Source organism: Ceratotherium simum, chromosome 2 (assembly GCF_057802395.1).
Source record: "Ceratotherium simum simum isolate JZ-2026a chromosome 2, ASM5780239v1, whole genome shotgun sequence".
Lineage (NCBI taxonomy): Eukaryota > Metazoa > Chordata > Mammalia > Perissodactyla > Rhinocerotidae > Ceratotherium > Ceratotherium simum.
The window spans coordinates 11914976-11928863 of record NC_141901.1 but is presented as its reverse complement, the minus strand read 5'-3'; the positions used below and the strand labels follow the sequence as shown (position 1 = coordinate 11928863).

The 13888-nt window shown below is 34.5% G+C and overlaps 1 protein-coding gene across 3 annotated transcripts in view; it reads left to right on the top strand.

Moving 5' to 3' along the window:
• COP1 (COP1 E3 ubiquitin ligase) overlaps positions 1-13888 on the top strand; it is a 239848-nt gene that overhangs the window by 90976 nt on the left and 134984 nt on the right. For all 3 annotated transcript variants that reach the window (XM_087438258.1, XM_087438259.1, XM_004425010.3), the window contains one exon: positions 12528-12642. In XM_087438258.1, coding sequence (XP_087294384.1) covers positions 12528-12642 — 115 coding nt within the window. The remainder of the gene's footprint in view (positions 1-12527; positions 12643-13888) is intronic.

The following is a 13888-nucleotide window of genomic DNA, read 5'->3' as shown; positions in this document are numbered from 1 at the left end:
TCTTTCCCCGTTGAGTATGATGTTGGCTGTGGGTTTGTCATAAATAGCCTTTATTATGTTGAGGTACTTTCCTTCTATTCCCATTTTGTTGAGAGTTTTTATCATAAATTGATGTTGTATCTTGTCGAATGCCTTTTTTGCGTCTATTGAGATGACCATGTGGTTTTTATTCTTTGTTTTGTTGATGTGGTGTATCACATTGATTGATTTACGGATGTTGAACCATCCCTGTGTCCCTGGTGTAAATCCCACTTGATCATGGTGTATGATCTTTTTAATGCATTGCTATGTTCGGTTTGCCAATATTTTGTTGAGGATTTTTGCATCTATGTTCATCAGCGATATTGGCCTGTAATTTTCCTTCTTTGTGTTGTCTTTGTCTGGCTTTGGTATCAGGGTGATGTTGGCCTCGTAGAATGAGTTAGGAAGTTTTCCATCTTCCTCTATTTTATGGAATAGTTTGAGAAGGATGGGTATTAAATCTTCTTTGAATGTTTGATAAAATTCACCGGAGAAGCCATCTTGTCTTGGACTTTTATTTTTTGGGAGGTTTTTGATTACTGTTTCAATCTCTTTACTTGTGGTTGGTCTATTCAGATTCTCCATTTCTTCTTGCTTCAGTTTTCGGAGGTTGTATGAGTCTAAGAATTCATCCATTTCTTCTCGATTGTCCAATTTGTTGGCATATAATTTCTCATAGTATTCTCTTATAATCCTCTGTATTTCCGTGGTATCCATTGTAATTTCTCCTCTTTCATTTCCAATTTTATTTACTTGAGCCTTTTCTCTTTTTTTCTTAGTAAGTCTGGCTAAGGGTTTGTCAATTTTGTTTATCTTCTCAAAGAACCAACTCTTTGTTTCATTAATCCTTTCCACTGTTTTTTGGTCTCAATTTCATTTATTTCTGCTCTGATTTTTATTATTTCTCTCCTTCTTCTGACTTTGCGCTTTGTTTGTTCTTCTTTTTCTAGTTCTGTTAGGTGTAGTTTGAGGTTGCTTATTTGGGCTTTTTCTCATTTGTTAAGGTGGGCTTGTATCGCTATGAGTTTCCCTCTCAAGACCGCTTTGCTGCATCCCATATGGTTTGGTATAGCATATTTTCATTTTCGTTTGTTTCCTTTAATTTCATCAATGATCCATTGGTTGTTTAGTAGCATGTTGTTTAATCTCCACATTTTTGTCACTCTCCCAGTTTTTTTTTCATGGTTGATTTCCAGTTGCATAGCATTATGGTCTGAAAAGATGCTTGTTATGATTTCAGTCTTCTTAAATTTATTGAGGCTTGCTTTGTTTCCCAACATATGGTGTATCCTTGAGAATGTTCCATGCACGCTTGAGAAGAATGTGTAGTCAACTGGTTTTGGATGGAGTGCTCTGTATATGTCTACTAGGTCCATCTCGTCCAGTTTTTCATTTAAGTCTAGTATTCTTTATTGACTTGTTGTCTGGATGATCTATCCATTGATGTAAGTGGGGTATTAAGATCCCCTACTATTACTGTGTTGTTGTTAATGTCTCCTTTTAGGTTTGTTAATAGTTGCTTTAGGTACATTGGTGCTCCTATGTTGGGTGCATATATATTTATAAGTGATATGTCTTCTTGGTGGAGTGTCCCTTTTATCATTATATATTTCCCTTCTTTGTCTCTCTTAACCTGTTTTATCTTGAAGTCTACTTTGTCTGATATGAGTGTGGCAACACCTGCTTTCTTTTATTTGCCATTAGCTTGGAGTATTGTCTTCCATCCTTTCGCTCTGAGCCTGTGCTTGTCTTTAGAGCTGAGATGTGTTTCCTGGAGGCAGCATATTGTTGGGTCTTACTTTTTAATCCATCCTGCCACTCTGTATCTTTTGATTGTAGTGTTCAATCCATTTACATTTAGGGTAATTATATGAGGGCTTAATGTTGCTGTTTTGTCACTTATTTTCCGGTTCTTTTGCATTTCTTTTGTTTCTTGTCCCATTTGTTTCAGACTGCCAATTCAGTTTGGTTGTTCTGTCTTATGACTCTTCTAGTTTTCTCTTTGTTTATCATATGTGATTTTGTTTTGATTATTTGTTTAGTGGTTACCTTGAGGTTTGTGTAAAAAGTCTTGTGTATGAGATATTCCATTATCTGATGGCCTCCTATTTCCTTATACTAAGTCAATTCAATCACTTTGCTCTTCCCCTTCTAAGTTGTTCTTGTTATACCTTATTCTATCTTGTGTTGTGGGTGTGTGTTTACAGTGATGAGGTTAAATTGATTTTTGGTGAATTCCCTCCTTTGATCTTTGATTTTGGTATTTAAGTGGTTGCTGACCTATTCCGGTAAAGATCTACTATTTTTCTGAGTTTGTCTGCCTGTTTTTCTCCTTGCTCCAAGCTTTGTATTCCCTTTCTCTTCTTTTTCTCAGGCCTGAGGGCCTTCTTGAGTATTTCTTGTAGTGGGGGTCTCGTGGCCATGAACTCCCTTAGCTTTTGTTTATCTGGGAAAGTTACTATTTCTCCATCATATTTGAAGGATATTTTTGCTGGATAGAGTCTTCTTTGCTGACAGTTTTTGTCTTTCAGTATTTTGAATATATCATTCCAGTCTCTCCCAGCAAAGTTTCTGTTGAGAAATCCGCTGAGAGCCTGATGGGAGTTCCTTTGTACGTTATTTTTTGTTTTTGTCTCGCTGCCCTTAATATTGTTTCTTTGTCATTGACTTTGGCCAGCCTTACCACTAGATGTCGTGGGGTGGGCCTTTGCCTGTTGATGTATTAGGTGATCTATTGGCTTCACTTACTGGTGTTTCCTGCTCCTTCCCCAGATTTGGGAAGTTCTCAGCTATTATTTCCTTGAATAGGCTCTCTGTTCCTCTTTCCTTCTCTTCTCCCTCAGGAATACCTATAATTATTATATTACATTTCCTAATAGAGTCAGGTATTTCTCAGAGACTTTCTTCATTTCTTTTTAGTCTTAGTTCTCTCTCCTCTTCCATCTGAAGCATATCTGCATTCCTATCCTCTATAATGCTAATTCTTTCCTCCATATTGTCAGCTCTGTTCTTTAAAGGTTCCAGATTCTCCTTTATCTCCTCCATTGTGTTCTTCATCTCCATTAGAACTGATTGGTTTTTCTTTATGATTTCAATCTCTTTTGTGAAGAAACTCCTAATCTCATTGAATTGTTTGTGTTGTCTCATATTTCGTTGTTTTTTTATGATAGCTATTTTGAAATCTCTGTCATTTAGGTTATGGATTTCTCTGTCTTCAGGGTTGGTTTCTGGGTGCTTGTCATTTTCCTTCTGGTCTGGTGATTTCATGTACCTTTGCATTGTGGTTCCTGTATTGGCTTTGTTTTTCCTCATCCTGGAAATATCTGGTTGCAATTTCCACCCACTGCCACTGTGTGGGGGTAAAGGGCTGTGTAATCTGAGGCCCCTGTGCTGTGCCCCGGCTGTTCACTGCAATCCGCCGGTCCCTTGGTCTGGTCTAGTTGGCTGAGCTGCAGGGTCCGGCTTGCGGGGGGGCGTGGCGGGGGCTCTCTCTTTTGCCTGCTGGGTCCCTGGCGTGGGGGGCTTCTCGTTAGCCCCTTGTTATCCGCTCTCCTGGGGTGCTCAGATGTTGATGGTACCCGGTAGCAGTTCTTAGTCCTCTGTGTGGGAGTTTCCCACTGGCTGAGAGAGCCGGAAGAGCTACGGTTTCCCCGCAGAGGGCCACCCCTCCCCCCTCTCTGGGAGCCGCATGGACCGGGATTGCTGATCTGTTGGGGAGGGTGAGGAGTTCTTCTTACCTCTCCTCACTTCCTCCAGGGGCCCAGCACGTTCCACTCTCAGCTGTGCGGCAGCGTGGATCTTGCTGATTTTGCTTTTCGCTGTCTATGATTCCGTTGTTGGTCTGTGACTGTTCCTTTTGTTGTATCTTATTGGGGGTGAGTGTGCGGGAAAGCTCACTCTGCCATGACGCTGACATCACTCCTATTTGAATATGTTTTATGATTAAATTTTAATTTATCTATTGGCTTTTTAGCTCTACTCTTTGCAGTATTTTTTAAGCTATTCTGTTGGTTACAATTTATATCCTTAACTTCTCCTAGCCTACTTAGAGTTAATTTGCATCACTTCATGTAAAATGTGGAATCCCTGTGGTGTATAGGTCCCCTTATTTTCCTACCCCTTGCATCCTTTATGCTTCAATTGTTATATGTATTATATCTGCATAAAATATAAACCCTAGAAGATAATATAATATTTAATTTAATCAATCACATGTGTTTCATTTGTTTCTTCTTGAACATTCATATTTTCCTCTAGTGTCCTAGGAGGGAGTCAGCTAATTTAGCTTATCAGTTAAACAATCACACAAGTACTTTTCCTTGAGACTACATTCTACTTTGGTATGCAAGTAAATTGCTTTAGGCATACTTCCCATTTCATAACAGAATAGTTAAAAGGTGTGTACACAGGGGTCATTTCATAACAAAATTGTAAAAAGGTGTATACACAAGTGTCAATATTTAATAAAACTGATGATTTTAGTGGCTTTATTAAGAGTATCTTTAATCATGAGAAATAGAAAATTTGAACAGACTGATTACTAGTAAGGAGATTGAATCAGTAATCCAAAACCTCCCAAAAAACAGAAGTTCAGGACCAGGAGGTTCACTGGTGAATTCTACCAAACATTTAAAGAACAATTAGTACTAATCCTTCTCAAACCAAGAGTACCAACTCTTCCAAAAAATAAAAGAGGAGGGAGCACCGTTCTAAACTCATTTTATGAGGCCATTATTACCCTGATACCGAAACCAGACAAGGACACCAGAAGAAAAAAAAAATTGTAGGCCGATATCTCTGATGAACATAGATGCAAAACTCCTCGACAAAATTTTATCAAACTGAATTCAACAGTACGTTAAAAGGATCATGCACCATGATCAAGTGGGGTTTATTCCAGAGAATCAAGAATGATTCAACATTTGCAAATCAATCAATGTGATGTATACCATATTAACAAAATGAAGGATAAGAATCATATGATCATCTCAATAGATGCAGAAAAAGCATTTGACAAAATTCAACATCCATTATGATAAAAATTTTCAGTGAAGTATGTATAGAGGGAATGTACCTCAACATAATAAAGGCCATATGTGACAAGCCCACAGCTAACATTATAGTCAATGGTGAAAAGCTGAAAGCTTTTCCTCTAAGATAAGGAACAAGACAAGGATGCCTACTCTCTCCACTTTTATTCAACATATTGTTGGAAGTCCTAGCCAGAGCAGATAGGCAAGAAAAAGAAATAAAAGGCATCCAGATTGGAAAGGAAGAAGTAAAACCGACTATTTGCAAACCACATGATGTTATATACAGAAAGCTCTAATGAGTCCACCAAAAAACCATTAGAACTAATAAATTCAGTAAATTTGCAGGATACAAAATAAAACATACAAAAATCTGTTACATTTCTATACACCAATAATAAGTATCAGAGAAATTAAGAAAACAATCTCATTTACAGTTGGAACAAAAAGAATAAAATACCTAGGAATAAATTTAATCAAGAAGGTGAAAGATGTACACTGAAAACTATGACATTGTTGAAAGAAATTGAAGAAGACACAAATAAATGGAAAGATCTTCTGTGCTCCTGAATTTGAAGAATTAATATTGTTAAAATGTCCATGCTGCTCAAGGCAATCTACAGATTCAGTGTAATCCTACCAAAATTCCAATGGTATTTCTCACAGAAATAGAACAAACAATCCTAAAATTTGTATGGAACCACAAAAGACCCCAAATAGCCAAAGCAGCAATCTTGAGAAAGTAGAACAAAGCTGGAGGCATCATGCTTCCTGATTTCAACTACATGACAAAGTGATAGTAATCAAAACAGTATGGTATTGGCATAAAAACAGACACAGATCAGTGGAACAGAATAGATAGTCCAGATATAAACCCACACATGTATATTGTCAGTTAAAGAGCCAAGAATGTACGGTGGGGAAAGGATAGTCTGTTCAATAAGTAGTGTTGAGAAAACTGGACAGCCACATGCAAAAAAATGAAAATGGACCACTATCTTATACCATACAGAAAAATTAACTCTAGATGGGTTAGAGACTTGAACTGAAGACCTGAAACCTTAAAACTCCTAGAAGGAAATAGAGGTAGTAAGCTCCTTGTCATCTGTCTTGGCGGTGACTTTTTGAATTTGACACTAAAAGCAAAGGCAACAAAAGCAAAAATAAACAAGTGGGACTACATCAAGCTAAAAAGCTTCTGCATAGCAAAGAATACCATCAACAAAATGAAAAGGCAACCTACCAAATGGGAGAAAATTTTTGCAAATCATGTATCTGATAAGGGGTTGATATCCAAACTGTATAAAGAACTCATGTAACAATAGCAAAAAAAAAAAAAAAGTTCAATTAAAAAATGAGCAGAGGATCTGAATAGACATTTTTACAAAGAAGACATACAGGTGGCGTACAGGTACATGAATAGATGCTCAACATTACTAACTAATCATCAGGGAAATACAAATCAAAACCACAATGAGATATCACCTCACACCTGTTAGAATGGCTGTTATCAAAAAAACAAGAGATAACAAGTGTTCACAAGGATGTGGAGGAAAGGGAACCCTTGTGCACTGGTGGTGGGAATGTAAATTGGTATGGCCACTATGGAAAATGGTATGTAGGTTCCTCAGAAAATTTAAAATAGAACTATATGATCCAGCACTTCCACTTCTGAGTATTTATCCAAAGCAAACGAAAACACTAACTCAAAAAGATGTATGCACCCAGCATTATTTACAATAGCCAAGATAGGGAAGCAACCTAAGTGTCCATCAGTGGAAGAATGGATTAAAAAAATGTGAGATACACACACACACACACACAGACACAGACACACACACACGAATCTTAGTAAGCCATAAAAAAAGGGAAATCTTGGCATTTGCGACAACGTGGATGGACCTTGAAGTCATTATGCTAAATGAAATAAGTTGGAGAGAGAGAGAGACAAATACCATAAGATCTCACTTATGTGGAATTAAAAAAATAAACCAACTCATAGGTACAGAGAACAGATTGGTGGTTGCCAGAGGTATGGTGAGGTGGGCAAAATGAATGCAGGGGTCACAGGGTACTGTCATAAAATAAGTCATGGAGATGTAATGTACAGCATGGTGCCTGTAGTTAATAATACTTTATTGCACATATGAAAATTACTAAGAGAGTAGATCTTAAAGGTCTCATCACAAGAAAAATTTATAACTATGTATGGTGACAGATGTTAACTTGGGTTATTTTGGTCCTCATTTAGCAGTATATACAAAGATTGAACCATTATGTTGTATATCTGAAACTAATGTTATATGTCAATTACACTTTAATTTAAAAAAAAGTAAAAAAAAAAAAGTGAACAAAAGAGTTATCCTTGAGGGAAACTGACTTATAAAATGTATGTTATGTATTTTTTTATTGATGTTATGAGTAATGGTGAAGAAGATAATGTTTACCAATGGTGTTGGTGCCATTGCCTTGATTTGTGATGAGGCCAGCAATTTTATACTGATGTTTGCTTTTGCATCACAAGTACATACATAAACACATTGAAAACAGCATATAACGTCTTACTGTATTTATGAATATAGGTTTGACCTTGCAGATATCCTGAGGGGGTCTCTGAGGGCCCCCTCAAGGGGCCTCAAGACCACACTTTGAGGACTATGCTTTGAGAACCACTGTTCTAAATTACGTAGCTTTCTCCTTTTAAGCCATTCTTTAAATCTGTTGGTTTGAAAGTATATGTGTGTGTGTTTAGCAGTTAATTTCTTTTATTATTTTCCACTTGGTCCTTGATCTTATATACTTACTGTGTAAATAATAATTAGGTTTTCATTCTGCATTGTTTCACTTATAAAATCAGTTTGTGAGGAAGTGGTATTTTATTTATATGTTGAAAAATTTGCAAATTTCGGTTAACCATTCAGAACACTTTCAGCTTCGTTTACGGTAGGGATCTTTTCTTAGTGGAATTGATGAGGAACTTTGCTATGGTAACAATTATTTCTTTCATTGTACAAACATTGATTTCATTCATCTTTTAAAGATCTCACTGCTTTTGTATTCTTGCCTATTAGTTTATATTAAGTATGTGAAATGGAATATTCAGTTTTGAGTGCTTCTTTTCTATTTTCAATTTAATTCCATTCATTGGGAATCAGATTTTTGTTAAATTTATAAAGATTTTTCGTAATTTACAGGCTGACACTAAGTCATCTTTCTGTATAATCATCAAGTTTAGTTTGCTCACTTATAGTTGTGCCTATGAACTTTTTAGTGTTATGTGAGAAGTGTTTAACTTTCTCAATGACCAAATAAGATATTTATGTGCTTCTGTTTTTGCTGTGGTGAAATTTAATTATCTTTGAGTTTGGTAAATGTAGCCATTTTTCTTTAGAACTTATCTAGATAAACACAATGGATGAACATCTCCTTTTGATTTCTAACCATATTTATATCCTACTTCCAGGTTATAGAGCTTATCCTGAGTTTATGTTCAATTTGATGATTGGCCTTGTGTATTATCTGCAACTAGTTTGTATTCTCAAAAAATTTATCCCCTCAGTGTTAACATATTTCTATTCATTTATATTAATGTTATTTGTGAATTTAATAGACATATATGACAATGAGCCAAATGATGCATATTTACAAACAGTTATGAAGCAACCTATTTTTGGATGAATTAAAAAGGAATTGCACTGAATAAATAAATTCAAGAAAAGCTAAAAATAAATATTAGCAAAATAGTTGTGAAGGTGAGTTTGCTGTACAAACTGGAATCCAAAGCTATAAAAACTGGAATCCAAATCAAATTGTGTTTTTGACTACTTCTCATTTGTTTTATATGTCATATTCCTGATTTTTGTTATTGTAATCATTCTCATGTTTCAGACTATGAAGTCTTTTATGTTTTTCCATTGAGCAGATCACCTTTTTAAAAATCTAGATTCTTCCCCTTAGAATTTATAAAAAATATGTTGGTACATAAGAAGGAACATTGTATGAATATGTAAGTTAGAAGCATAATTATAATAAAAGAAACTTATGAACCCAACTCCTATGTTAATTACTAGAACATTAACCATACTATTCAAGTTACCCACGTGCTCCTAACAAATTCCATCACCCTGCCTCATGTCCAGAGGTAATCACTTTTCTGATATTTGTGTTTATCAGTGTATTGACTTTTTAAAATATTTTTACTGTACATATGTGTACCCCTATATTATTTGGTTTGGTTATATTTGGACTTGATAAAAATGGTATCATAGTATATAGTTTTCTGAGACTTGTTTTTTCAAAGATTCATTCCTGATGTTTATGGCTGTAGTTGATTCATCCTCACTAATGTTTAAAATATTTCGTTTTGTTAGTATACCTCAAGTTATCAATTGTCCAGTCTGTATACATTTGATGTATTTCTAGGGTTTTTGTTTTTGCTATTAAGGGCATCTTGGTACGTGTCTCCTGATGCACAGGTGCAAGAGTTTCCCTAGATTGTGTGCCTGGGAGAGGAAGTGAAGGTCCTTTGGTATACATATCAATGCTTTTTGTATTTTGAGATAATATCAAATTGTTTTCTAAAGTCTTTTTATTAACTTAAAACTCCCACCATAGGAGTATATGCATTCTAGTTTCTCCACATCCTTGTCAATAATTATTACTGTTGAACTTCTAAATAGTTGCCACTTTAGTGGGTAGTAAATAGAATTTAGTTGTGGTTTTAATTTACATCTTCCTATCACTATAAGGCCAGCATCTTTTCTTATGTTTATTGGCCATTCATATTTTATCTTTCCTGAAATGGCATTTCGTGTCTTTTCCCATTTTTTGTATGAATTGTTTTTCTTATTTTACTAATAGGAGCTTTTTTTAAAAAAAGTATACTCAGGATACTAATGATTTATTCATTATGTGTTACAAAAATATCTCACAGTTTGTGTCTTCTTACCTTTTTAATGATGGATTTTGGGCAACAGAAGTTCTTAACTTCTGTGTCATGGAGTTTATAACTTATAATTAGTGCTTTTTGTGTTTCATTTAAGAAATCCTACCCTATTGAGATCATAAACATATTCAGTGATATAGTACATGGCCAATTTTTGTAAATGTTCTGTGTATGCTTAAGAAGAATGTATGTTTCTAATTGGTTGTAGTATTCCATATGTATTTATTAAATTAAGCTTTTGCATTTGGCTATATCTATAGTAGTATTGCTGGCATAGTTTCTCAGTTGAGTTGAGGAGGTTAATCTCCAGCTATGTTGGTGAATTCGTTAATTTCTCTAGGAATTGTTGCTTTATATATTTTTGAGGCTGTTATTTTGTACATACTGGATATGCAGTTATTGAATTGAAATTTTTCTGTTATGCACTGGCTATTTGCATCCCCATTAATGTTTTTCATATTGAGTCTGTTTTTACCTCCTTTGGTTATATTTGCCTAATTTAAATAATATATTTAAATTAAATTAAATTATTAAATAATAATTTAAAAAATTAAATAATTAAATAATATATTTAAAAATATATTATTATTTTTCACGTTATTACCTCAGCAGATTTTCGATTTATGTTTTAGGCGTTTCTTTGGCGGATGGCATATAGTTGTATTCTTACAAATCCATTGTATCACTAATTAAATTAGTGAATGTTTCCATTTACATTTGTTATGATTACTGATATAGTTTCACTTTTTTTTACTCCTTAATATGCTTGCTATTTGCCTCATGTTTTGAATTTTTTTTTATATTTTTACCCCCTCCTCTCACCCCTCTACTAGATTAAATGTTACCTATTCTATTATTGTTCTTTCAGTGGTTATCCTTGAAATTTATCCATACTTAACATTTAAACAGAGACTAAACTCAATCACTATCTCAGTTACCTTCCTGAACAACATGAGGACTCCAGAATTACACTTTCTTCACTCTCTTCTGACTTATATGCTATTATCTGGTGTGTTTATTCTATGTTCATGTCTGTTTTCTGTTCTGGAAAATGGTCAACATCAACTCTTCAAATATTTCTTCTTTGGTCTGTTACTCTTTTCTGGGTATCTGAGTGGCCGTATTTTAAATGTTACTATTATTTCTTTTATGATCTCTCATATTCTCTTTCAAATTTTCTGTCGTCTTGACTTTTATCCTTCATTCTTAGTAATCTCTTCAGATTTATCTTCCAGTTTGCAAATTCTCTTTTCAGTCTCCAAATCTCAGTGTACTTCTTTTGTAGGTATTTGTCTCCAAATAACTATTGTCCTCTTTCTCTTTCCCCTCCTTTGCACTGTTATATTTTCTTCAACGTCAGCTCTCTGAGTTCAGTTTCCTCTTTGGTTGTTAATCTGTTATGACTTTGGAAATTGTCTTACTTTCTTGTGATCCAAGCACTGCTTTAAAATACTGTTATCTACCATCTGGTTTTAGCAGGGGTTCACTTTAGAGTGTTTTGTTCATGGTAGTACTTTAATACATTTGTAATTGTGGTATAGTTATTGGTGAACCTGTGTCATTGAAGATCTCACTGTGTCTTATCTCTGTATCTGTTTTTGTGCCTCAAGCATAATAGATAACCATTTGTGGGAGAATTGTCTTATCTTTTCAGTTAGCATAGTGTAGGTAATATTATATATTTAGGATCACAGACTTGTTTTTTATAGGATTTATATACCAGTATATTTCAGGTTTGCTGTCTTAGTCTGTATATATCTGATTTAGTTATTCTAATCTAATGTATATATCAAACGATTTAACATATATATTACTGCTCCTTAATCTAATGTTAACTTAAATACCTATTCTGTACAATCAAGCACTATTCCTGTTATTCAAAGCGTACAAGGCTGCAATATAGTGATGATGAAAAAGCAATTAAATTTTCTCTTTTTTTTGTTAAATTGAAGCTTTTATTTTTTATTTTCCTTTTTGAGGAAGACTGGCCTGCCAATCTTCCTCTTTTTTTTCTTTTTACTCCCCAGAGCCCCCAGTGCATAGTTGTATGTCCTAGTTGTAGGTCCTTCTAGTTCTTCTATGTGGGGTGTCACCTCAATATGGCTTGATGAGCGGTGAGTAGGTTGGCGCCCAGGATCTGAACTGGTGAACCCCGGGCCGCCGAAGTGTTCCGCTGTGCCACTGGGCCAGCCCCACAGTTAGTTTTCTTTTGATAATTGTTTTCTAACAATGTCTGCATATTAAAATTCTCAAAATTCCAAATTTTAGAATGGCAGTTATAATGGATTCTATCTTCATTTAATTTGGAGAGTTGAAAGCAACTTTTCATTTTATTCTTGTAAAATTGGCCTGTTTTCACTTTAAAATACAAATTGGAAAATATGATCTAAGAACTAAGGGTTTTTGCCATTTGTAATTATTTTAATGTGATGAACTTTTGAAATTAAATATGCAAGCATTTGGATATTCTGTGCAGAAAAAGAGTATGGTTTATTCTGAGTTATGAGTGTCTTTTCTTTTTATCACCTTAGGCGAAGAAACAGCCTTGGTATAACAGCACATTAGCATCAAGACGAAAACGACTCACTGCTCATTTTGAAGACTTAGAGCAATGTTACTTTTCTACAAGGATGTCTCGTATCTCAGGTATATATTCAGGACTTCTTAAAATATCTGAAATTCATCTTTCAGATCCATTTCTAGCTTCTTAGGCTGGATTTATGGAAAGTGCTATTCATAAAGCAAAAGTATGTATTTTCGACATAGTCTACCAGAACATTGTGGAGGTTTTTAGAGATCTTGGAGGACATTACTTTCCCAAAGCTATTTTTGTTCTTGTTCTGTATTTGGAAATTTTTAATCTTTATATAGTGAGCTATATAAAGTTAAAAAAAAAATGAACCATGAATATGTAGCTAGCAAAGGTAATTCCATTCAGTTGCCTCCAATTACTCAACATTTATTAAGTTCTAAGCACTGTTCTTTTTGCTACGAATAAAAAGGTGAAAGAACCAGTTCTTATTGCCAAGGAGTATTGTAAATTTAGTGGGGAAAAGCAACAGATAAATAATTCTGTGTGATATTATATGTTATATAAATATGCAAAGTTATGGTAATAGAGAAGAATATGCACTAAGAAAGCTGGGAGTGAAAAAGTCAGGCCAAGTTGAAAATGGGGAAATGTAAGGGAATGATCACTGTAGAGATTTCAGAGGAGTTTTATTTAATCAAGGGTAGTATTAATTAACTAAAAAAGGTAAGTAGAAGCATGTTCAAAGTAGAGAAAATAACTTATGCAAAGACATCAACGTGATAGCATAGAATATTCTTAATTGCTGTAGAAAAGTAACATAGTTCTGCTGCTCTTTGTTAGCTCTCTGATCTTTAGCCTTTCTTACTGTCTTGGCTCACCAATGAAGTTGGGACATTAATACCAACCCTGCAGGGTTTTTTTAAGGTATATAGGTGATGGATATAAAATACATTGCTTGGTATAAGTTGGGTGCTCAATTAATGGATGTCATTATTAGTATACCTGCTCAAAATGAGGACCACCAAGGAAAACAATGTCTGATATTTTATTAGTTGTTAAAAATTTGGCCTTGGTTTTCACTTTAATAGGCATGTTTGTATTATAGTCTACACATTGCTTAGATCCTCTGGACAAATTTGCCTCAGGAATGGTGGTAGAGGAAAAAAATATATATTAGATTTACATAGCATTTTTCCTATGAAGACTAGGAGGAAGCCAAGCTTTGTTTATAAGTGTGTTTGAAATTAACAGTCAACAGTTTTTACACAGGTAGAAGGCTTTCATTTTATTGTCTGGGAATGGAATCTTTTTTTTTTTTAATAATTTTATTTATTTATGTTTTTCCCCCCAAAGCCCCAG